Below are 26185 nucleotides of genomic sequence, written 5' to 3' on the forward strand. Positions count from 1 at the left end.
CTTCCACCATATTCTTTAGAATTCCATCTTTAACATGAAGCATGTTAGTATTACGCCCAAAGATTAGGAATCTTATTTTCAGGGACTGGCTTACTTGAAAGATCTCTTTGTGCTGATGGCTTACTTAATTTTAAGTTGATGGTTTACAATTTACTTAATGAAGCTTTGCTTTTGAATTTGTAGCTACTTGGAATAAAACAGGAAGGAATTGTAATGACAACACTGAAGCTTGGCATGGTTGATGAAATGGAAACACTGATTTTTCTGCTTGGAATATAATACAGTTTACAAGTGAAATATTGTCTTCTTGTATATTACAAGCTAGCACCCATGTGGGTGCTGGATTTCCATCATCTTCAACTGACATGAGCTATTATGAGAAGATTAGACCATCATCAGATTAGAGATGGTTGATGTACTTTCTTGAGAAAAAGAAGAGACTAGTCTGATGATTATTAAACAGATAACTTAGTGAGATTGTTGACTTCTAATTTTAGTTTTAGTTAGAAATGTATTACAAAGATGCAAGAGACAAAAACAGCATATTTTCTGAGGAGAGAACACTGATTATCTCTTGAGTTACCAAGGAGAACACTACATGTATTTCAAAATGTTTTCTATTTTAAGGATTGTTCCTTGTAGTAGTCTGACAGGATATATTTAGCAGCTGCAGAAGTTTTTCTTTTTCACTCCTCCTACGTGGAAAGTTCATACTATTTTATTTTATGCTAGTATTGTTTTAAATCACAGTATAAATTAACAAACTTCATGACAAGATGGCATCCCTCTTCATTTATGGTGTTTTGATGGAAGGAAGATAAGTAACAGAATCTCCCATATGTGAGAAGTAAAGGAGAGCCTGCTGTTTTAATTTTGTTCCCAGTGGTAGGCCAAACTTTGTTCTTTCAGCTCCAACCTTGATGACTGGTTTGATTATAATCTAGGAATTCAATCCTTTGCCTAGGAGTTGTAGCCCTTAATGGAATCTCTAGAAAGGGGAGATGTTTTCTGCAGGAATGAAGAGTAAATAAAATTATTAATACACAGTTGTGATTTATATATGGATTGGTTCCACTGCACATGTGGTAACACTGAAGGTTTTTCTTGGCTTTAAATACTATTACTTGATGGATCATTCAAAATAATTTCATTTAAATTTATCAGATTTAAAAGAAGTCACTGCTTCAAAACATGTAAAAATCCAAATGCATAAAATATACACATGCATGATAAAGAATACAATAAATGGTTATGCTTTATTAAATTTACAATGTTACCATTGTTTCGTAGCACAAAACATAACATATGTAATATTGTGGTAATTAATGGGTCTCAAGAATTTCAAGTCAGAACTAGAACTAAATAGGAAAGTTACTGTGACAGGCCAATAAACTGGGAAAGATATTTTTGAGATTGATAAGTCTAACCCAACACAGAGAAATGCTCTTTTTCTCCTTGCTATGTCCTCAGTGACATAATATCTTGTCCCTTCTGCTTGTATTTTTAAATTGCTGCTTGCTGTTGTGGTGGATGGATAATTGTGTTTAAAATCTGGTTTTATTCTCTTAGTAATGCATGTAGTTATGTGTATTTAAAGAATAAAATCAGAATATTAGTTATTCCATTTAAATACCACTTTCCAGATTTCTCCATCATTGTTAGAGTATCTGATACATTTGACTGTCAATCTAGCTCTGTGCTGAGATTAAAATAATTCTAACTATTTTTTTGAAGTTTCTTTTTGTTTTTGTTTTACTTGTGTTAGCATTCCTTCATCACTTTTGTGACTGCAATTTTTAGAAATTATTGAGTGACAGAAAATTCTTATTGAGCCTGGAATTCTTTATTAATTAAATGTTATGGTTTTCATTCAAGGTTCTTTCAATTGATGATAGAAGGCAGTATTTGAGCTTCAGGAAAATGTGATGATAATCCATAAAAATATGCTGTCAAATCTTAAAATTATAGGCTTTGAATTTAAAAAACAAAATAGATATTCTGGGATCAATTTAACTTTATAGCATTTTTAAAGCAGTAAAATATTTTTAATTAATTCTAGTAATTTATAATTGATGCTTGGCAAAGTCTATGTACTTCAGTTGTTATATACTATGTTATTATAAAAAGATAAATTCTGCAAACATATTTGGAAACTTGCAGATTGCTTGCAAAGTTTAGTAAATTGGCTTAAACAAAATCATAATTTTTTTTAAAAAAATTCATGATTGACCTATTAACATGAATACATATAGTAGTTAAATGTAAGGAAAGATCTTAGATAATGAGGGGCTTTCTCATTTATTTCTGTTCTTTCTTGTTTAATTATTTTAATCACTATAAACAGCATCTTATTTATAGAATGATTTCGACAGGACTGCTTCATACTAGAGAATAATGGTGACTAAAGCAATAAGCAAATTGATATTGAGCTGAAGATAAATTGTTAAGCTTAGAATTTTGCAGTAAGATATACAGTTGTAGATATTAAATTACTTACATAGTAGTATAGTTGGCTATGTTTTTGAATATGAATCTTATAACTGGGAAAGAAAAGCTGCTCAAGATTTATGACAGCTGTCATTCAATTTGGTCTTTTCCAAATTGCTTTGAAAGATGGGAATTATCTACTAATATATCTGCAAGACACTAGTATAAAGAAAGGTGTTAATGAAAATGGGTTTATGAGGTAGACTAGAGATACCTAATAATTTCTTTTTCTTGGTTTATCTTTCAGGTCTACGCACAACGAACTAGAAAAGAATAGGTGAGTCATTAATGAACAAACTGAACTGCAAACCTCATTAATATTTTAATTGTTAAAACATCTAAATCATCCTATGATAATTTTAAGACACTCAATTTAGTGTTTACTAGATAGATTGAGCTATGATTATCAACATCTACAAATAGCAACTGGCTAGAAAGATGAAAATTGTTGTCCCAAATATCTCCAAATCAGTTATTGGAAAATATTGTTTTATAAGTTTTGGAAACCTGAAATGCCACATCACACTACTACGTGATTGTTTAAAACACAGATCTTAAAATGTTGAACTGGTGTCCGTCCTCCTTAAAATGCAAAGAAGTGACCTATTTTTACAGCTAATCTGTATTCAGAGAAAATACTGTTTCTCCTTGTGCAAGCTGAAATCTGATTGAGTCAGTGTCCATACAGAAGGTTGCTAAGGTATCAGATTTCCAAATACTGGTACATATTAGCTAAAGAGCTTGTATGTTTGTTTTTGTATTGCATTCTATTCTATTCTCCCTCTCAGACCTGTCATAATATCTGCCCCATTACAGAAAACTTTCATTGACCAATGGACTCTCGTTTCCTGCTGTTCCTTGTTTTGAGGAACAGTCTTCTGGTAACATGCTTTAGGACAGACATCCTTGAGCCACACTATCGTAACACCTGTATTTTTGTTGCTTCACTAATTCTACCCTATGACTCATCACCTTTGCAACAGAATGGAAATACTATTGGGAGAGCAGGGAGTTAGTTCACACACATATCAGGTTAAAGCATTGCTTTCAGGATGCTATCATTGTATCAGGATCCTATTTATGTAGTTATCTTCAAGACTGGAGAGGAGATAGGTTGGTTGAATCAATAGTCTCAGACTCATTACTGGTTCTATGGAAAAGGAAATGTGTTTCATAGAAGAACAGATTATTTGGAATTTATTTAGAAGAGAAGACTGCAGGATTACCTTGATTTAGCATGGCAGATAAAACCAGACTGGAATAGGAGAAGTTACATACCTGCATTCAGTCAAAAGGCCAGAATCCCTGCAGGGTTTTGTAGCTCTAGCTTTGTTTGGTTTGTTACTGATTTGCTGTTTGACAAAAAGTGTACTTTGTATATTTCCTGTGTATGTTTACTTCCTTTTTTCAGCTCTGTGGGCTGGGTGAGTTGTTCTTTTAACTCAGCCTTAAGATTATTATTGTTTTAAATTTAGTGTGTGTATAATAATGAGAGAAAACAGGGAATTAAGTCTAGTGTGATTTTCAGGGAAAACGGAATTTTGTGAAAAATTGAGGTAGTTTTGAAATGCAAAAAAGGCAAAGTACTGTAGGGCTAGGGAGAAAAGATGGAGAAAGGAAATTACCAGTCATAAATTACTGGTGACAAAAAGTTGGGTCTTGGATAGAGAGTAAAAGTGATGCTAATGATCACCAGTAAGTTAAAAAAAATCACAAGAAAGATTTGAGTGAATACTTCCATATTTGCACACTGATATCATGTGAAGAAACTCAGGAAATTTAAACAAGACTTTTTTGAAATTTAAGTGCTATAAGGTATTCATAATAGATATTAGGAATATATGAGTAGGTAATATTAGCAAAATGATCTTTAGCAAATGATCTAAGATGGCCTTCTCCAACCTAGTGCCCTTTTGACGTGTTGGACTTCGCCTTATTCATCTACCAACATTACCATAAGCTAAATTGTAGGTAGAGTGCAGTATAATTCCTATCATGGGGAAGGTATTACATTGTAAAACACAGCATGGGTGAAAAAAGGGAAGTGTCAGAAACAGACTATGTGGAGTGCAAGATTTGTAGTATAATGAAGGCCTTAATATTTGTGCAGCTGTCATACTAGCACAGCTATAAAGATTAGCATGTTACCATTCTGTGTTTTAACTAGAGATGGGAAAAACATTTAAGATCTTTTTTTTAGAGGAGCATTAGGTTTGGTTTTGGCTACACTTCCCCCATGTCCCTCAATCAGTAGCTGATTTGAACACTTCTAAGATATGGTTTGTTGTAACTATTGAACTGTTGAACAAAGCAAACTGGTCTGCTTTCATAATGTTAAATAATCAAAATGAAGGTTATATATATATATTTTTCTGCTCTGATAGTGTTTTTGAATATAGCACCAAGGCCCTCTGCAAAATGTTTTCGGCACACCAGGACAAAAAGTGTAATCAAATTAAATAATACTATTACTCCCAAGTCAATTTTATAATTATTTACTTTTTTTCATATCAAAGTTTAGAATTTGATATCAACACTTGGTTTCTAGGAACCATGCTAATTTTTTAAGGACAGCCTATAGCCTTGGAGTGTTAGATTATTTACCTCTTTCATAAATATGATTTACCAAGTCCAATCTAAATCACCCATATTATGGTTTAGCTCACTGGTAAACTCAGACTGATTGGTTATACTAAGTTATACTATAAGTTATACTATAACTTTAGTTATATACTATATAACTATATAGTGTTTAGTTATATACTATATAACTATAGTTATATACTATAACTATAAGTGATACTATACATCATACTAAGGTTTAATAGTTTGCTGAGTAAATTATAATGCTGGGTTCCTAATTAGCTTCAAAATCAGTCACATAATATTATGGTGTAGGTTGATGAGTCAATTAGCATGTATATGTGGTGGAGCAAGAACAGTTGGAATGTTTTTCTTTGGTGTGGCTCCATTTCTCTTTGCAACCATGTAAATAGGGATAACTCTTCCTAGATCTTTCCAATCCCTTAAGTCGTTTTCTAATGAATAGCTTATTAGTGATAAGTAATGTTTTTGTTCTGTCCCCTTTCCCTTCTTTCTGAAGTTTCTTATGGAAATTTGTACCTTTTTTCAGAGAACTCTGATTTGGAATTTCAGCTGCCTAATAATTTATTATTGATTGCAACTGGTCAAAATTGAGTTCAAATGTCCATTCTAAAATTCAGAACGATCTTCCATCTTCTCACATTTTATTTTGGTTGAGTCTCTGCTTCTTCATGCTCGATTTACCCAAAGCTTTCAAAATGATATCAACCCATTTGCTGCGTTCTGCCCATTTGGATTGTAAGAGTATTGGCAAAAGTGGTCAATTTATTAAAGCTTAAACTTAGAGCATAGTTTACTGCATATTTTCTCAAGAATTTTCTCAAGAATAACTCCAAGAATTTTCACCAGTCTATATATGTGATAGAGCAAGATCAGTTCCTTGGCTGGAAATTCTGGGAGTTGAATCTGATGGAAGATGGTTAAAAGAATTTTGCTACTTTTAAAAAAGCCTTATTATTATATATTAAATATTTTAGAGGATCCAGTAGGATGTTACAGAAACAGGCAAAGAGTTAGCACTTGTGCATCGTTCCTCTGACACTTGTTTCAATGGAATGAGGCATATAAGCAGTGCTGTATTAAGAGGGAGGTGGCAAGGTTTTTCCTTTTTTTCTGGGCCCATTCTCCATCCATTTCTGAAAGTAACTTTTTATAGATACTCAGCTTACAAGCCAAAACATTAACATCGTTTTTTGAGAATCTATTGGTATATATTTACATTCATTTAGTGACCATTCAGTTACAACAGCACTGAAAAAAGTGATTTATGAGTTTTTCACACTTATGACCATTGCTGCATTCTGAGGGTCACATGATTAAAATTCATATTTATTCATATTCATATTTATGATGATTGCCATGTCTTGGGGTCATGTGACCATCTTTTGCAAACTTCTGACAAACAAAGCCAAAAGGGAAGCCAGATTCACTTAGCAATTGTGTTACTAATTTAACAACTGAGGTGATTCACAATAACTGTGGCAAGAAAGGTAATAAAATGGGGCAAAATTCACTTAAATGTCTCACTTAGCAACCAAACCTTTGGGCTCAATTGTAGTCTTAAGTTGAGGACTATATGTATATTTTGGAGGAATCTACCTCTGGACCTTTGGGAAAACAAAAGGATTCCTTCATCAGGTTTTCATTGCTTTCCAGCTGTAATATCTTTATGTCTGCCACTATATCCAAACTTAACTGTGGGGGGAAAAATCGCACCTAATGGCATTTTTCAGACAATTGTTTATTTGGGATTTTTTTAATGGGTGGGTGGGAAATAGAAGTAGAAATAACATTTTTTATAAGAGGCTCATTGTTATCTCCATTATTGACATAGTATGTAATGTTCAAATTGTCTATTAGAGTATTAGGTATCTGATTCAATCTGCTCCTCCCCTTATCTGTAAGTAGTTCCTTGTCTGATATGATATTTGAATTATATTTTAATTCTTTTAGATCGAAAGGATGTAGCCTTTATAAAATAAGGAGCTCAGATTCAGTCTTTTTTAGATTTGTAATCTGTAAGACTATCTCCAGAGCTGAGCCTTCTTCTGAATTATGCCTTAGCTTTCTTAATTCTTTATTGCAGTGTACAACCCTGACAATTCATTTCTGTTCTGTGTTTATTTTGAGAAACTCACTGTACCTTTTCTCCCCCCCATGGTCAAACCTTCAGTGTCTGTGTACTTTTCCTTCCAAGTGTGGCTTTTCTCCCCCCTATGCAAATATAGCATAGTGCTAATTAACATATATATATATATATATATGCCAATTTATTATACCTTGGCTGAATAAAAATCTTAATTTTTATATCAGATTCTTATATTAAAAACACATTGAAGGGGTATACATAGTGTAAGTAAACCATTAATATTTCACAAATAAAATTATTACAATTTAAAAACATGAGAAATTCCCTGTAGCCCTTTTTCATGTGATCAAAATCTGTTTACCAATGCCTTCTGATTTCATCATTTGCTTAACCACACGGTTGTCTTATTAAATTAAGGAAAACAGTAATTGTGCTTGACTTTAACCAAAGTTTGCAGCTATTTTCTGTCTTACAAACTCAATGTGTACGTTTGTATCCCTGTTGCTTGCTCTTTGTAATTGTCCAGTCTTGTCTGTTTCCTATTGAGGAGATTTTCTCAACTCCTTCTGTTAGTTAGCTGCTCTTACTAATGACATAGGTTTTTCCTTTGTTGTTCTTTTCACTTCTAGTTTTTCTATTCACATGCTAATCCCTCTTTAGAAAGCTACCTCATGGGAGGGACAAATTTAAGTGTATATATACTCAGTTTAATAAACTGAAACTGAACTTATATCATCCTTGATGCTTAAGGAGAAAGTTATATTTTGCATGTCTGGAAAATTTAAATTGTAGATTGAATTTAAAGACATCTGCATACTCACTATTTACATTTCATGCATTGTGTACTTATTCCTTGTCTTCTGAATAATTTTTTAAACTGAATTATTAGAATAGCTCCTCATGACTCCCAAGATGATTTTGATACCCACAGAATCAGCTCATAGCTTGTCATGAAAAATAATACCCTGTTTCCCCCAAAATAAGACATCCCCTGATAATAAGCCCAATCGGGCTTTTGTGTGCACGGCAATAAGGCCAAGCACTTATTTCAGGGTTCAAAAAAAATATAAGGGTTTTATTTTCAGGGAAACAGGGTATTCCTATAATATGTAGGAAAAAAATAATAATAGCCATTCTTCTTGTAAAGAATTTCATCTTTGAAAACAAGATGCTATTGTTAATATTGATCTTTTAAAACCTATATGATCAAGGCTGTCCTTAAAGCCTTGACCAGAAAACCTTTACATTTTGATTATGAACAGCCTTGATGGAATAGTACCAATGTCCTGTTTTGAGCATTTTAACGATGACTAGCCTCTGAAAAGCCCATGAGCAAGATATGTATAAAAGTGTGCAGTTTCCCAGCAATGGGTCTGAAAGGAATATCCTTGAAGTATAATAGGAATACATGGAAATCATTTTTCATGCTGCTGCAACTTATTCTAAGAATATCACTAACTATAAAGGGCATTATTTCAAAAACATTATTTTATGGTAAAAAGTTGCTAAATTTGCTTTATTTACATCCTTGTAGGCCTTCAGCCATTATACAGTATATTATAGTGATTCAGTGGGGGGGAAGTTCATGTTGCTGTGAGAAGATTTAAAGAATACCAAGCCAAATTATTATACTGAACTTCACTAACTAAATATTCATAAACCAAATCTTCATAAATGCGTGTCTCTATGAAGAGCAGTACTAGAGAAAAAAAATATTCTTCATTTGTTCAAATAACGTGTATGTGTTGGTATGGTCATTATTGGATAAAGCATTGGTAGTAGTTGACATAATACTAAATATAGTTTAACATGGCTGGAACAGACTATAGAAATAACCACTTATATTTCTCTAGCACAGCCATAACCCTGAAAGCAGTTCTCTTTGAATAATTAAAGTGAGTGGCATTTTTTTTCAAGATTTATGTGACTGCTTTAGAAGACTGTTCCCAATTGTCTACATACCTGAAGAACATCTCTTTTTAATGTTTTGCAGAGCCTTATTAATTTAGCATTATATTTGAATCCTGTTCTGTGATAAATCATCTGTGATTAATAGAAACAAACTAGTTTTGGAAACATGTTTTGAAATTGGCTGAGGTTTTCTAGTATATGTTTAAGGTACTATTTAGACTGACATAAATTCTCCTATGTTAGAGGGGAAAATGGTATTTGTGTCAGAAAAAGTTGTCAACAGTTTTTTTTTAAAAAAATGCTATCCAGTTAATTGAGACATCTTTAATTACATAATACATGAATTGTTTTCATACAGGTATTATTCAGTCAATGACCAAAATCATGGAAGTAAAGTTTCCAAAATCATGGAAGTAGAGATTTTTGAAATTGATTATTTACTGTAGCATTGTTCATTAATATTAGCATTTTACCAAAGATTGAATAACAAAATGACATGGCTCTTTTAATCTTCTGTGCTGTGCCACAACCCTTTCACATTCTACTAAGTCTTCTTTGGCTTAAAAGCATAAATTTTATTTGGGACATAAGTTTATTGCTTTCAAGAAAATTTTCTCAATGCCTTTTTAATTGCTGTTGTACTGTTCATTCACTATCTACCATTCATTCATGATCAGATAATTTGAATAATCTTCTACCTCGGTTCCTTTTTTATGATTTCATCACAAAAAAACCCCTCTATTTATTTGAATCAAACTAAATATGATAGTTTCCATACCTAAAAATTAAGTTTTCCTAATGAGGTTTGAAAGTCATTTTTAAGGAAATTGAATAAAAATATTTAAGGATATAGGATTGATGTGCTTATAGAAAGATAGAATATTAATCAGATTGTGATGGTGATGTGATACAGACAAATGCACACAAATAACAAGGTAATTTATTTCTTGAATTAGTATAGCTTTTATTCAACACTGTGTTTTTTAAAAAGTATTGTTAAAAAGTTCGGTCTCCAGAATTTACTGTGTCTCCCTCTTTGTGTTTAGAACATATTATCATCCATTATTTAAATAATTGATGTTTTTTTTCTGAGAGATCAGGTTTTAAGTTGTCTTCAGTTAAATATCTGTGTTTCAGTCAACTTATTTTTCTGCCTAAACTCTCAGATTGTGAGAGAGATACATCTAGATTGAGAAAATAATTATTTTGGATAAAGTAAATGTCCCATGATTAGATTTTCTTCTCAGTTCTTGTTCTCTGCCCCTCATCTGTTTCAACCTTCCAGAGAACATTTGGAAAACAGAGTGCAGAGGACTAAAAGTTTAACATGTCATTATGAAATAGTTTGTAATGCTGTAATTTTTTTTAAAAAGGGGGCGGAGATTGAGGTCTAATCCCCCAAGATAACGTGCATCTGTAACCATCGTATTAACCATGGAGAATCTGTGCATGTGATGTTTGAAATAAATCTTGTAATTGCTTTGCATCTACTTAAAACTTGTATATTCTCTTAAAACATGTATTAGTGTGCATGTTTTTGCATTCAAATGTCATCTTCAAAATGTTGACTGAAAATGCCAAATTTAAAATTGTACTATGAAGCAGCTGTTTTATCAGCAATTAGTGATTGGATTAATTTAACAAATGGAAGGATATTGAATATTGAAGGGTATGATCTGGTCTATGGTTGGCATGCTTATTTAGTGTATGAAAAAAGGGTGGACAGAGCATTTAAGAGTCATATACTGAGAAATGCTTTATTGCGTGTCTGGAAGAAATATCAATATAAGTTAAATGAAAAAATACCTATATGGACAGCACACAGGCACGCAATAGAGAATACGAGTATAGAATGTAGACAGGATGTAATTACGTATAAAGATATTCTCATTATGGAGGGAGGTATATTAAAATTAAAATCTGTGAATGTGTTGAAAGAGGAGAAAATAATTCAAACATGGTTTCAATATGTACAGTTACAAGCCAGATGGAGAAAAGACCAGAAAACTGGTGTTATACAAAGTGACGAAAATTTAATTAAACAAATTAGAGATCAAAGCCCAATGCATATAAAAAGATTGTATAATATACTGATAGAGATGGACTCGGAAACAGAGCTAGTTAAGGACTGTATGATAAAATGGGCGCAGAATTTTGAACAGCCAATAATGATGGAAACGTGGGAGAAAATATGGGTAACAAATGTGAAATTTACCAAAGCGCAAAATTTAAGGGAGAACTTTTATAAAATGTTTTATAGATGGCATCTAGATCCAAAAAAGTTATCTCGTATGTATCCGAATGTACAACCAAAATGTTGGAGATGTAATTGTGAGGATGCTACTTATTTTCACATTTGGTGGACATGTAAAAAGGTTAAAGCGTTTTGGATTAAAATCTGGTGGATTTTACAAAATATTCTTAAAAAGAGGTTGAAATTTACACCACAGCTGTTTCTTTTGGGTATAGTTACGGATTGTACAGTTATAGAGACTAAATTGATTTTGAATTTAATAACTGAAGCAAGACTGTTGGTGGCACAATATTGGAAGAAGCAAGGTTTACCTACAATCCAAGAGTGGACAATGAAAGTTATAAATCTAGCGGAAATGGCAAAAATCTCGGCGTACCTGAAGGATCATTCAAATGAAAGATATTTAAGAGACTGGAGAAGGTGGATAGATTATATTCAAAATAAATATCGGAATAAGAAATTGCAGATAGGTTATGAATGATTATATAGATATTTAGTGTGTCTTTAAGTAATAAAGCTAGGCGGGTAATTAGGGAATTGAAGAAACAAGAGATGTGAAATGTCATAATTGTTTAGATTAGGATTGATTATGATTGTTGAAGTTTATACCCTGTAATTTGTTCTGGGAAGGGGAGGGGGGAGGGGGGAGGTTGAGGTAGGGAAGGGGGGGGAAATATGTAAACTTTTTGTAAAAAAAAAAAATGTTGACAATGCATTTTTTATTCTTTTTCCTCACAAGATGAATTTTGTCATTGCCTATGGCAAGGTAAAAAGTGCAGTGAGCCAGCTATTTGGTAACTGGGAATTATAGATTAATAGTAAGGCCTTAATATTCAGGGGAGTTTTACTTTCATACTGCAGAAGTTCAGTGCCTCCAAGCAATATGAATATACTGTATTCTCCCATTCAGAAATTTCCAGGTTAACTTATTTGCAATTTTAAGGAGGCTACATTCTGCACTTGTATTTGATTATTTTAACACAGTCAAAATGATGCTGAATATAAGCCTTATTGTTAGGACATCTGTAAATTAACCATATTCTGTCAACAGAATGATGGAGCTAAAAGATTAGCACTTTTCCTGGTGAAAAGGCAGAACAAGAAAGAACATCCTTCTCATCCCTTGGAAAAAACTCTCTGACTTTCTCTTATCTAGAGTAAGGGAAAAAAACCTTGGCATTTTTCTGAAACTTTCTATCCCTGAGAGATTGAAGATTCTTGGGTGACTTTGCCAAGTCCTTCTCATGAACAATTTACATCCTACCCCCAACTTCTTGACTGCCATCAGTGAGAGGCCTTGGATTTTACAGGTAGCAAACAAGTCCTAAATGCAGCCTTTTGTTGCTAACTGCAGTAGCTTTTAATAAATACAGGATTAAAAAAATATATTTTTTTAAAAAATCCTTGCATGGTTCCTACCAAGTTTTAACTCAACCTACCTGGAGAGCCTTAGATTGAGAAAAACTTGTCTCTGGTTGTCTTTCTCCTTTCAGTCAGGGGCAATTCTTACTAAGATTCTAATTTGGGGATCCTACACAATGTAACAGATTTCTTTTACAAAATGCTATAAAAGTGACAAAACCTTGCCCAAATAGGATTTGTGTGTGCATTCTATTTCTTTTATTGAATATAACACTGGATAATATAAAATATTTGTATGGATGTTTATTTTATAAGTTCATGCTATTGGTTGATGTGTATTTGCTAAGGCCTGGAAATATTTGAAAACCTGGAAATTTATGGGGATGCTAAATTTCATGCCACTTTTGTGTTTTCATGTTTGGATCTTACCTTTCATACTTAAGTATTTGGATATTTCTACCATCTCTCCAAAGCTTAAGCATAGTGTATAAGGATGTTTTGCTGAGGTGGTAGTGAATGAAGAATGTAAATTTTTGAAGATAGTCCTGTTACTTTTGTTCACAAAAGGAAAAGGTTTTAATAGAAGCTATTTTGAGTCAGTCTAAGGAAGGAAATGGAGGAAATCAAAACTGTTCTTGAGAAAGGTTATCTATAAAAGCTTGTTATATTATTAGAGCTTTCTCTCCTGTTGATTCAGAATGTATTCTGATAACTTATTCAATCTGAATTTTTGCTTCTTTGAGATATTTTTCTTACCTCTTTAAGTAAAAGTGTTTCTTCAGGTAGAAATTTTTAGGCAGAGTCTGTATTCTTTTTTGAATTAGGTAGAATCTGGCTAACCATAACTGATATAAGAAAGTTAAATAGCGTTGGATCTGGTTAGTTCTTCGATAGGACTTCACCAGAAAATATAAAAGGTGTAAAAACAATCCAGAAGACAATGGAAATATAATTTCCAAACAACTAAAGAACTAGTGTTCTTTAAACACTAAGATTTGAACTTCATTTGGAAAAGGCTTTATCTTCTGTTTCTAATGTTCATGGTTGTAATAGTTTTCTGTGGTTTTCATGTTGTTTTAATTCTTGATTGAGAGCTGGTTATATAAAAGTTCTAAACAAAATAATGCTACAAAATGTATCTTATATATAAGAGATCCAAAGTGTGGATAGAGCTTCTGAAAACCCTTTTAAAAACACTTTGTAAATATAGCAGATGTGAGTAAGTACCTTCCTCCTTAGAAGGTACTTAGGCAGACAGATGACTTTCCCAAAGATGCTTTTTCAGGACGCAATGGGACTTTCTCATTTTTTTCTTTGAAGACGTTTCACTTCTTATCCAACAAGCTTCTTCAGCTCTGACAGGTCAGTGGGCAATGGAAGGACTATCCTGTCAGAGCTGAAGAAGCTTCTTGGATGAGAAACGAAACATCTTCAAAAAAAAAACAAGAAAGTCCAGTTGCCTCCTGAAAAAGCACCTTTGGGACAACCATGACCTGGATGACTGAGAATCTCTACAGACTTTTAGGCAGATGACTTCTTCAGTGCTTGATAGATGTGTAGGAAGGAGTTTGATTCCAAATCATACTGGGTTTTATGTATCATAAGAAGGATTTTTTAAAGAATATCTAGATGTGGGTAGCCAAACATCATATTGTATATTCTTTATAATTGGCCTCGATCAGTACTTTGGCTAAAACATTGTAACCTATCTGAAATTATAGAGATTTTAAAAGTGTTGCTGTGTAGAAAACATTGTGATAATCCAAGTGAAATATAACTTCCTTCATCATGAAAAATACTTTTTAAGATGAAGTCCGGTGTTAAATTTGATAAGCTTATATTGTAAGATGTAGGCCCAAAAGTCAAGCCTGGCAAAGCTAGGAATGGTTCATCTATTACAACTCAACAAAATACTCCTGACCAGAGTTGAATTATAAGTGGGAGAACTTAATATGAATTGGGTGTATTCATAGAGTAATTTTGCCTTCCGTCAGAAAGTTAGACTAGGAAGAAAACATTTCAAATGAAATTTATCATGTAACCTTTGGCCAGTCAGTACCTTTCATCCTCATATGTTTTCAAACTTATTTTAAAGCTTAAACAAGTAGAAACCAGAGATAACACCTTAATTGATTTAGGAAAAAAAGTGGAACATAAACTGCCTGTGTCTGAAAAGTAGGAGAATAAAATCCATACATATAATAAACATTATATCACATATGGCCACTTGAAGAAGCAAAATAACACTACAAAACCAAAACCACTATAAAACCAATACAAACAAAAATATATCACAACCCTTCTTCTCTACTGCAGCTGACGCTACTATCTTCAGTGTTCAGCCTGGGGAACAATCATCTCTTTGTAACCTTCTGGAAGATTAAAAGGATGGTAGCATGCTCCTGTATCTCAAGGGGAAGGGGTTCTACATGGCAGGGGCTTCATTGGAAAAGATGTACTTCCTAAGTCTCACTAGATGAGAGCATTGGAAGGGACCTGTGCATATCTAGTCTACTTGATATGGTGGAAATGGGCAAATGTCCTCAGTCCCACAAGTAACCTATGCTATATAGGGCTTTAAAGCAGTGGTGAAAGGTAGCCGGTTCTATCCAGCTCGGATGAACCGGCGGCAGCGGGAGGCTCTGCCCACCCGCCCAGACATCATCACGTCCAGTTTTTTATGCTTTTTGCATGCGCAGAAGGTCATGCGCACAGGTGTTGCACACGGCCTCCCATTTGCAAACTGGGATAAATGGATTTCACCCCTGCTTTAAAGTTAATAACTATCACCTTGAAATGCAACCTGGAAAAGAAACTGGACGTTGTCCTACCTGAACGTCCCTTTTATGCTCGCTGCAACGACAATCCTACTAATGGGTTCCTTCAGTTGTGATTGGTTGTACTGAGTGCTCATAATATTTTCCTCTGCAGTCCTTGTCCCGCCCACTCTGCCTGCTCCTGTCAGTCTTTTTCACAAAGCCTCACCAAATCGAAGCAGAATGTTAGCAAACCACAGTCCATTATACCGACATCCTGCAGAGAAGAAAAAAGGACCCCCCCCCATGGCAGGGGATGGCTAGCTGACGGGCGGGCCGGATTGTCGTCGCAGCGAGCATAAAAGGGACGTTCAGGTAGGACAACATCCATTTTCCTGACTTGCTGCTCCGACAATCCTACTAATGGGACATGCCCAAGCTCATGAATTCTGGGAGGGAACTGCAGCCATCCCCTGGACAGGGGGAGAAATTACGGATTGTAATACACGTCTGCCAAAAGAAGCATTGGCAGAAGCAGACATATCTAAATGATAATGACGAACAAAGGAAGAAAAGGAAGACCAGGTAGCCGCCCGGCAAATTTCATCTATAGAAGCCTGTGTAGCTCAGGCTGCGGAGGTGGCCGTGCTCCTTGTTGAGTGTGGTAAGATGCCACCCGGAATAGAACCCCCTTGTAACTCATAAGCTTTAGAGATACAGGCCTTAAGCCATCGACCCACAGTGGCAGAAGAAACTTTCTGTCCTATGGATGATGGCAAAAAGGAAACCAGCAAAGCCTCCGTCTTCCAAAAGGATGGGGTACGTCTGATATAACGCCGGAGTGCCCTGCGGACGTCTAGAGTATGCCATTTCTTTTCCAGCGGATGATGAGGGTCTGGGCAAAAATTTGGAAGTACAATTTCTTGAGTCCAGTGAAATCTAGAATTAATTTTAGGCATAAACGCCAGATTGAGTCGAAGAACCACACAATCGGGGAAGAAAATACAAAGTTCCTGTCGAATAGAGAGTGCTACGATCTCGGAAACTCTACGGGCTGATGTCACCGCTAACAGAAATGCCACCTTTAAGGACAAGTAGCACAAGGAAGCCGATCCCAATGGTTCAAAAGGAATGGATGTGAGGGCTTGCAAGACGATGGTAAGGTCCCAAGTAGGATAATGATGTATCACAGGTGGTCGTAAATTTGCGGCCCCGTGCAAAAAGGAACGAATCCGTCGATCATGAGACAGAGATTGTTGACCATCTGTAGACAATACTGTAGCTAAAGCCGCAAATTGGCGCCAAAGAGTTGGTGGGAATAACCCCTTGTCGAACCCCATCTGCAGAAATTGGAGGACGTCAGAGACAGAAGCCGAGGTCGGATCGACATGGTTAGAAACGCACCAGCGTGCAAATATTCTCCAGGAAACATTGTAAATGCGAACAGTGGAGGACCGCCTGGCCACTTGAATGGTAGAGATGACTTCAGATGGAATGTTATCCTTAAGATGATCCTTTCAAGCGCCAGACGGTCAACTGGAGCCAGTCTGGATCTGGGTGAAGAACGACGCCTTGGCTCAGGGACATTCGGTCGTGAGGAATGTGCCATGGGGTCTCCACAGATAAGTCCATCAAGTCGGCGAACCACGCTCTCCGTGGCCAATGAGGCGCCATCAGTAGAAGGTCTGCCTGTTCTAGAAGCACCTTCCTGATCAATCTCGGAATGACTGGAATCGGGGGAAATGCGTAGAGGAGACCTATGGGCCACTGGGAGCAGAGAGTGTCATGCCCTTCTGCACCTGGCAAAGGAAAGCGGGTGAAGTATCGAGGAAGATGCGCGTTTTGCAATGTCGCAAATAGATCGATGGTTGGTGTCCCGAATCTGACTGAAATGTCTTGAAATGGTTGGGGACTCAGGCGCCACTCTGACGGGTCCAAGCGACCCCTGCTGAGGTAGTCTGCTTGGAGATTGGACTTGCCTGAAATGTGCTCCGCTTTTAGGGAGAGGATATTCTGTTCCACCCATCAATCTCTCCGTCTCCGCCATCATCTCCTTGGAGCTCGTGCCTCCTTGTCGATTGAGATGGGCCTTTGTGGCCATATTGTCTGTTAGAATGAGGATATGTTTGTTCCAAATCTGAGAAAGAAAGTGACTCAATGCCAACCTCACTGCACGGAGTTCCAACCAGTTGATACTGTGTTGTCTTTCCAGAGGTGACCAAGTTCCTTGTGCAAGAAGCAAATCCAGGTGGGTGCCCCAGCTATATAGGCTGGCATCCATGGTAATTGTGACTCGCTGAGGCTCGAGAAAAAGAGTCCCGGATTGAAGAGCTGGGGAGACCCACCAGCGAAGGGACTCCCGCACCCGACGAGGAACTACAACTTTGGTAATTGCCTCTGCTCGTCCTGTCCGTTGAAAAGGGAGCAAGAACCACTGCAGTTGGCGGGAGTGGCGGCATGCCCACGGCACAATCTGTATGCAAGAGATGAATTCCCAAAAGTTGGGATAACAATAGAACCGGAACAGAGGTCTTTGATAGAACTTGGTTTACAAGGTCCCTGATACTGGATTGGCGGTCCGGAAAGAGAAAAACATGGCCGTGAAAAGAATCTATTATGGCCCCCAGGTGCAGAATGTTTGTTGTTGGAGAAAGATGGCTCTTGTCTAGATTGAGAACGAAACCGTGACTCTGCAAGACATGAAGTACTGTCTGTCTGTCCCGATGTGCCTTGGGCAGGGAGGCCTATAGAAGCAGAATATTGTCCAGGTAACAAACTATGCAGACGGAGCGCTCCTGTAACGAAGCTGCCAAGGCCGCCAGAATCTTTGTGAACGTCCATGGCACCGACGATAGTCCAAACGGCATGGCCTTGTATTGAAAATTGTAAAATCGCTTTGTTGTAAGCGAAGCGGAGGAAGCATCTGTGAAATGGGTGTATCGGCACGTGGAGATAGGCTTCTTTGATGTTGATTGATTGCATGAGATCCCCACGCCAGATGCAGCCGAAAATGGAGTGGAGCGAATGCATTTTGAAACGCCGATACAGCACGTGAAGGTTGAGTTGTTTGAGTTTCAGAATTCCTCTCCAACCCCCCGAACTCTTGGGAACAAGAAACAATATTGAATAAAATCCGGTCCGTACCTGATCTTCCAGAACCGGCTCGATGGCCTTTACGTCCAACAGGTGTTGGATTTCTAGATCCATGAGATGACACATCTGAGGGGAGCCTGACAAGGGGCACTGAATGAATCGGTTCGGAGGGGTGGAGGTGAATTCCAGAGTAAGCCGGTGGGGATAGTGCGGAGAAGCCATGCGTCTGTAGAAGCGTTGTCCCACTGGTGGTAAAATAACTGGAACCTTCCGCCAATAGAAAGAGGGGATGGTGAGTCACTTGCCCCGACGGAAGGAGTGGAATCCGGAGTGACCGAATGGTCACTTAAAGCCGGGTTGGCGTCTTCCCCGGTCTCAAAAGAAGGAACGATCAGATGACAAGTACCGGCCCTGGGCGGACGATCTTTGAAAATAGGACCCGCTGGGTCCTGGGTCAACACAAAATGGCAGCCGGGTATTAGGAGCGTATCTGCGATCCGGTCATCTATACGATGTAGATAGTACTTTTCTTTTATCACGACCTTCCACCAAAACTGGCTCCAGAACCAGTCCAAAAAGAGCCGATCCTTTATAAGGGGCCACAGTAAGCCTCCATTTGGACTGCAAGTCGGCCCTCCAATGACGAAGCCATAGAAGGCGACAAGAAACCACCGTGGAGGCAAGGGCTCTGGATGCAAACTTAGCAGCGTCTAAGGAGGCATCAGCCAAATATTCGGCAGCAGCTATCAACTTAGTCACATCCTGATGAATATAGGCCTCTTCTGGAGGCAACCTGTCTCGAAGCTGGCGAAGCCAGATAAGCAACGCCCTATTAAAAAACGAGGCAGAAGTGGTGGCCTGGATGGCCCAGGCAGCCGCCTGGTGAGTTTTCCTAAAAAACATCTCTGCTCTTTTATCCTCCATCTTAAGACCATCTCCTACATCCCCTGCAAGAACCGAAGGAGAAATGAGGCCAGAGACAGGCTCATCCACAGAAGGCAATTGCAATCAAGTGTCTAGTTCTGGGGCAGCGCAATACATCCTTTTGTCATGTCCGGTTGGTCCAGAAAGAGACCCAGGGCATTCCCATGGCCGTTGAATCATAAAACTGGGCACGGTCAAAGTCAATGTCAGGTTGAGGCAACTTGAATAAGGACTCATTAGGGTTGGGCTGATCCTGCGACGATGAAGCAGGGTCAAGAATTTTGCCCATATTGGTAGCCACCTTTGCCTTATGCAAGAGTGATTTAAAGAGGGCAGGTCTGAAAAGCCCAGGAAAGGCCGGTTTATCTGGCATATCCTCCTCATCTTCAGACAGTTCAAAGTCTTCGAAACAATCCCTGTCTTGAACAGAACCCTCAGACAGGTTGTATGAATGACTTGAGGAGGGCTGAACCCTGGGTGCAGCAGGAAGCGTACTGGATGTACCCCCTGAAGTGGTTAAGAGGGCCTGTTGTTGTAGCCCGGTCTGGAAAATACTGGCAAATGCCTGGGACAAAATGGATTGAAGGTCCAGTATCTGAGCAGAACTAAGGGCCCCCCCATCTTTTAAGTCCGCCACAGCGGGAGCCATTAAGATCTGTGGAGCACTATTTGGGACTTGCAGAGGCACAGAACCCTGAAGTATATTGTCCCTTTGAATACAGCCTAGATCATGGCCCTGAGGGACAAGTATAATATCCCCCTGTCGCCAAGCAAGAATATTAGGCTCTTGAGGGTTAGATACAGGAGGGGCAGGTGGCTGGTCCGCATTGTCCTCAACAAGTAAGGCAGGAAGACCAGCAGTTTGGTTAGCAGTCTTAGCCTTGTTAAACTGCCTTTCCAAGGCGTTATGGCGTCTCATGGCATCTTTGTCCATTGTCCCAACATGCTGTGCAGATTTGGAACCTGCCTTGGGTACACCCTTGGTCTTAGCCTTTCTTTTCCCAGCGGGTTTGGGGGATGGGGCCCTGGCCGGGGAGACATCCTGCTCAATATCAGATGACAGAGGAGAGTCTGCCATTTTTTAAAAAAAATTATATTTTAAAATGGCGAAATAGAAATATAACAACACACTTCCCTTTAGGTAAGCAGATTTCGGCCCAGCAATAGAAGTCAGGGAGACAGATGGCTGCAGGAACACAGTCAACAACGCCACGCTTCATTGCACTCTCAATCTGTCAAGAGAAATCTCCGTGTCAAAATGGCTACCAGGAGAAAGGGGCGGCAGGAAATGGCGGCAGAATGACAACCGCTCCAGCGGAGTCGCAAGCGCCACTTAAAAGGGCTGGTAAAACCAATACGAAGGCAATCGGCCAGTCCAAAGGAAGCAATTACTGTCCTTGCTCACCCGAAACCTATTTAGGCTGTCAAAGCAAAATGGCAGGAAGCCTCAACCACCGCGAAGCTGTCTCCCAACATCAGGGTATGTCTCTAACGGGCAGGGACCCTGGAGCCGCTAAAATACCCAGGAGAAGCTGCGAGGGTGGGGGCGGTTATATTGGCACGCCGGGAAACCAGCTCCGCCACCTGCAGCACAGCAAAGGCAAGAAATAGAAGACGCGCCTCTCAGCTGGGCGATCCAATCCACTGAGTGAAAAAGACTGACAGGAGCAGGCAGAGTGGGCAGGACAAGGAGTGCAGAGGAAAATATTATGAGCACTCAGTACAACCAATCACAACTGAAGGAACCCATTAGTAGGATTGTCGGAGCAGCGAGTCAGGAAATTGGGAGCCAATGCAGCTTGCTCAACAAAGGTATAACATGGTCAAACCAAATTGTAACTTCTGGATGGTGTTCAAGGGCAACCACGTATAGTTAGCTTTGTAAAATGCCAGATTTACATAAGGCAATAAACCACGATGTGGTTTAAAACAAGTTCACATTATGTTTGGTTTGTTTAGCATGTTACGCAAACCGAGTCCCTCTGGTTATTTTGTTAGCCATTGATATTGTGACTTAATAATGTACAAGCCTATTCCATATTTGTAAAAGTGAATTGCTGGGAAACAATTGCATAGAATCAAAACCTAATGAAATAATCCTACTCTAAAGAAGTTTTTGTGAAAACTGCTGGCTGCATTCTGGCTAAATGATGAGAAAGTCCAAAACAGTGTTCTCGGGAAATGATTGCAAACATGAAGCCCTTCCCAAGGCAAACAACTTTGTTCCCTTAAAGCAGATCTGAAGAACAATTTGTCCCTTAGGATATTCTGGGTCACAAGCCCCTTTTAGGAATTGTATAGCAGATCTGTTCCCTCGACCTGTTCTTAAGTTTTGTTAGCTGAAAGAATCATGATATCGGTTTGCATAAATAACCATATTGGTTGAAACTAAACTAAAAAAGTATAATTTTGATGAATTAGAACCCTCCCCCCATGCTTCTGAGCAGAAAGCCTTAAAGTTAGTGGGGGCAGGGAGAGAGAGAAAGTTTGAGCCAAAAATAGACATCTATAAAAGAACATGTTGATGGAAATTTATGGCAAATTCAGTGGATTTTTAAAATCTTCATTTATAGGTTGTGTTGTATTTAAAAAGAAAAAGTTCCCTACAGGTCTAACTAGACAATTTTAAGTAAGACTTTTATTGTATATCTTTTTAAAGGAAAAAAAAATACTTTGTTAATAGCAATGTCACTGCAGTATCCAAAAATGTCTTTCCAAACTTTAGAACACCATATATTAGATGGGCAAAGAATTCAGAAAAATATCTTATATATACTGTACATCTATGTAAAAAGGTTTTTTTTTTTTTTTTGGCCATATACTGATTTTATCACCACTGCACTGGAACACTGGAAAGCCTTTTCCTATATAAAAAAGGATAATCTGGTCCTTTTTATAAGACAAGGTTACATCAGTTGTTTTCATCCATTAAGTCAGCCTGCATAATCTATATTGCAGTAATCCATAAAAGAGAGCAGTCACTTCATAGAAATTATCTGAGGTACATGCAGCTTTAATAAGTGAGTCAAGCTATATAGTATAAGTAGGCCTATGCATATACCACTACAATGCACTAAAGTGGAAGCGTCTTGCTATCTCAGCCAGCTGTCTGAAGCGGTGTATCCTACGTGGGACATATTTCTGTGAAACATTGAGAACATAGCATGTGTAGAAATACATGTTCAGGGGATTGGTTGATAAATGTACACATATGTGTTCTGCAACACTTTTGCAAACCGCATTAATTATTCTGGTTTTGTTCCCTATACTGTGCACCAAGATTTTTTAAAAAAAAATTTGCCTTTCCATTTCTTGAATGGTCTTTCCTTCCTTGCTTTGGCATAAAGTTGCAAAAAAGCTCCAAACAGTAAGCATTAATTATGCCTGGCTAGGTGGCTCAGTGGTTAAGATGCTGAACTTGTCGATCAGAAAGGTCAGCAGTTCGGCGGTTCGAATCCCTAGTATAGGTCTTCTGCGTGAGCAGGGGGTTGGACTAGATGACCTCCAAGGTCCCTTCCAACTCTATTACTGTTATCTCTCAGGTCTATTATTGACCTTGCTGTGTGTGAATTCAGATCATGGTATCATTCAAGCCAGTTTGGTGTGGTGGTTAAGGCACCAGGCTAGAACCCGGGAGACCATTAGTTCTAGTTCTGCTTTAGGCACAAAGCCAACTGGATGACCTTGGGCCAGTCACTTTTTCTCAGTCCTAGGAAGCAGGCAGTGGCAAACTACTTCTAGAAAACCTTGCCAAGAGAACTGCAGGGACTTGTCCAGACAGTTGCCAGGAGTTAAGACTGATTCAAAGGAACCACATTTCTGAAAGAATGCAAAAAATTGGCAAATGCCCCAATTCTTTCACTGTGCACAGCTCAGTTTGCAGCACTCATGACATTCTACAGCAAGAAAATACAGGCTCCCTCCATCCCCAGCAGTTCTCTGGCTTTCCATTTCTGGTTTTTATTACTTAGCAAAATCTTTTTGTCCTTTTTCTGCTAGAGAGCAGTTTGCCCAATAGGAAACAGCATTAAAGCAGCAGCAGCCAGTGAAAGGATGGTTGTGGGGGAGGGAGAAGTTGTCTTTTGGGTTAGAGAAGCAAACCTTATTCAACTCATACACGATGGCTTTACAAGATAAGCATATTGTGAAAGGGAGCCCCCAGATATGTTTTTGCAATCTCTGTAAACGTGCAGATTTTAAGCAGATGATGTTATAGTCTTAAAATATTCTCTTGAATTGGCTTGGCTGCTTACAGCAGCTGTAAGTTCTTTTAAAAGTACTTTCCTACCCTGTGCATTTTGTGTGTGTGTGTGAAATTTAACTAGCCATTTGTAAAACTTACTATTTCTTGAACATATTTTTGTATGGGGACAGGAAGGGAGCTGATTTTGTTATGCAGTGGCTATACAATATTTTTCTCTCTGTATGTAAATAAAAATGCATTGCTTCTAGTTTAAGGATTGATTTGAACAGAAAAGGTTGTTTCCCCCCACCCGTCAAGGATGTTCCCCCCACTTTCTTGATAAAGGTAAGATCTTTCTGCAGTATTCAACCACAACCACATAGTACTATTGTAAATGTTATATTTCTGCTTGAAAATCAATGGCATTGCAAGTTCTGTGTGGCTGATCTAGATTCTATAGAGAATATTGAGGAAAAGTCAGAATTGGGTTGAACACATGGCTTTTATTTTTATATTTTTTTGATATTTAGAACTTTGCAATAAATATTGGGATTAATATACTGTCTTGAAACTTTATATTGACTGGTGTATGTGCAAGTGATCCCTAATTCAAACCTCTTGTTTTTAAATGTACAGTAAGTTGATTAGATTAGGCTGCATATATTTAAATTAATAGTTTTTGTAAAGTAGATTAGCTAATAGGAAAAACAAAGCTTGTAAACTTACTTGGAATTTTCTCTGAATTTTAAAACAAGAGGCTAGTTGATTTAAAGCCTTCTCTCCATCTCTTTTGATTCACTAATAATAATTATCAAATGTATATAAAAAGGCAGGATAAAAGTCTAATAATAACAATTACAAAATGCAAAGACCTGCAAATAGAAATAGAATGATTGTGGCAAAATAAATCAAAGGTAGTGCCAATAGTAATAGGCGCCTTGGGTGCAATCCCAAAACCTCTGGATCACCATCGGCATTGACAAATTCACCATCAGTCCAATTGGAAAAGACAGTTTTATTTGGAACAGCCTAACATCCTGTGGCAATACCTGTAACACCATCAAGCATCAACATCTGTCTATCCCAAGTCCTTGGGGAGGATTCGATAGGTGAATTAAAATGCCAAATCCTTTCTAAACATCTGGCTGACTCTGCGATGAACCATAATAATAATGGCAAAACAAAAATAATGGCAAAAAAAATAATGGAAGTGGGATGCCAAATATCTCATATTCTATTTTAGGACTTGAACTTATTACACTTCTGGGGCGAAAAAAGTTTTTGCCACTTTTCAGCAGAATGCACATGAAGTTCTGATAAAATACACCAGGGGTTATCACTTTGGACCAATTTTTTGAAATCTCTAACTTGATATGCTTTCAATATACAAAATGATTTGCAAAGTGAGTGGTCTGACACATTGGATGCATCTGGATTCATGTATATGTATCTAGCAAATTTCAAATATTAAGTCTGCTTAGTTTCCATGCCAAACTCAGACCAATTACTGGGAAAGATACTATTATATGAGATACAATTCTTAAAACTACTATTATCAGATAAAACACTATGGGAATGGTTTCACACAGCAATAACTATAAATGGAACATTCATAATGTGACATTTGCCTTATATCGGTATAAGGATATTTCCTTAACCACTTATCTGGGGAACCGTAATGCAATGTAACAATCATTATAAAAGCATGAGAACTACCTGATATCTTTGCATCAACAACAGTCACCAATAGGAATTTGGGGGGCCATAAAGAAGGGAGACAATTCATTTTATGATTGGTTCTTGTAAATTACAGCTGCTTATGAAGTTGCTACCATAAAGAAACATTTAGGCAGTCCTAATGTAGAAATTGGTTGTAATTTGTATCCAGTAATATTTTGTTCTAAATACTTTCAGAGGAATCACTGAATTTCCCCTTATATTTTATTCTGAATCTTTATCAGATCTACACAATATTAATAAACCATTGGTTTGGGCAGAATTTCTGTCTTCAGTAATGCCTCAAAGAAGAAGCTGCATCTTGCTGTAAGCACACAAGCTACAGTAGGAGACTGAAGCAATGCAGTAAGTGTTCATAAAAATAGGCTTTCTCCCAAAGCATTATATAATCAGAGGGAGTGATGTCACTTGTAACTGTGGAGAGTATCTCTGAAATTGCAGGTTTCTGCAGACGGGCAACTGCTTGCCAAATGTGAAGAGGAGGCTTCTCTGAATTTGTGATAAACTGCAGTGTGGAGTTTTATGCTTTAAAGGAAGGAGGTAACACAGACTGGCAGAGAGAACAATGCCTTTTCAACATACAAGCACACACACGACCTCTTTGTACAAGGAAAATTTAAAAAGGGCATCTGTGTTAATCTAACCAAGGATTTCGGTTAGTAGGTTTTCCGGCAGTAGGTTTTCTTCAACCTTCCTATCAAGATGAATCTCACAAAATTATTTGTTTTGTACAATTAATAAAATCAAATAGCTAGTTTTCCTTGGTATATAGTGATCCTGTTATG

At 37.5% G+C, this 26185-nt stretch overlaps 1 protein-coding gene across 4 annotated transcripts in view; it reads left to right on the top strand.

Annotated features, from left to right (window-relative positions):
- Positions 1-26185, top strand: part of MXI1 (MAX interactor 1, dimerization protein) — a 73421-nt gene that overhangs the window by 23029 nt on the left and 24207 nt on the right. For all 4 annotated transcript variants that reach the window (XM_034440071.3, XM_034440070.3, XM_087872881.1 and 1 more), the window contains exon 3: positions 2735-2764. In XM_034440071.3, coding sequence (XP_034295962.1) covers positions 2735-2764 — 30 coding nt within the window. The remainder of the gene's footprint in view (positions 1-2734; positions 2765-26185) is intronic.

This window comes from Pantherophis guttatus, chromosome 6 (genome assembly GCF_059756535.1).
Source record: "Pantherophis guttatus breed Tessera chromosome 6, ASM5975653v1, whole genome shotgun sequence".
Taxonomy (NCBI): domain Eukaryota; kingdom Metazoa; phylum Chordata; class Lepidosauria; order Squamata; family Colubridae; genus Pantherophis; species Pantherophis guttatus.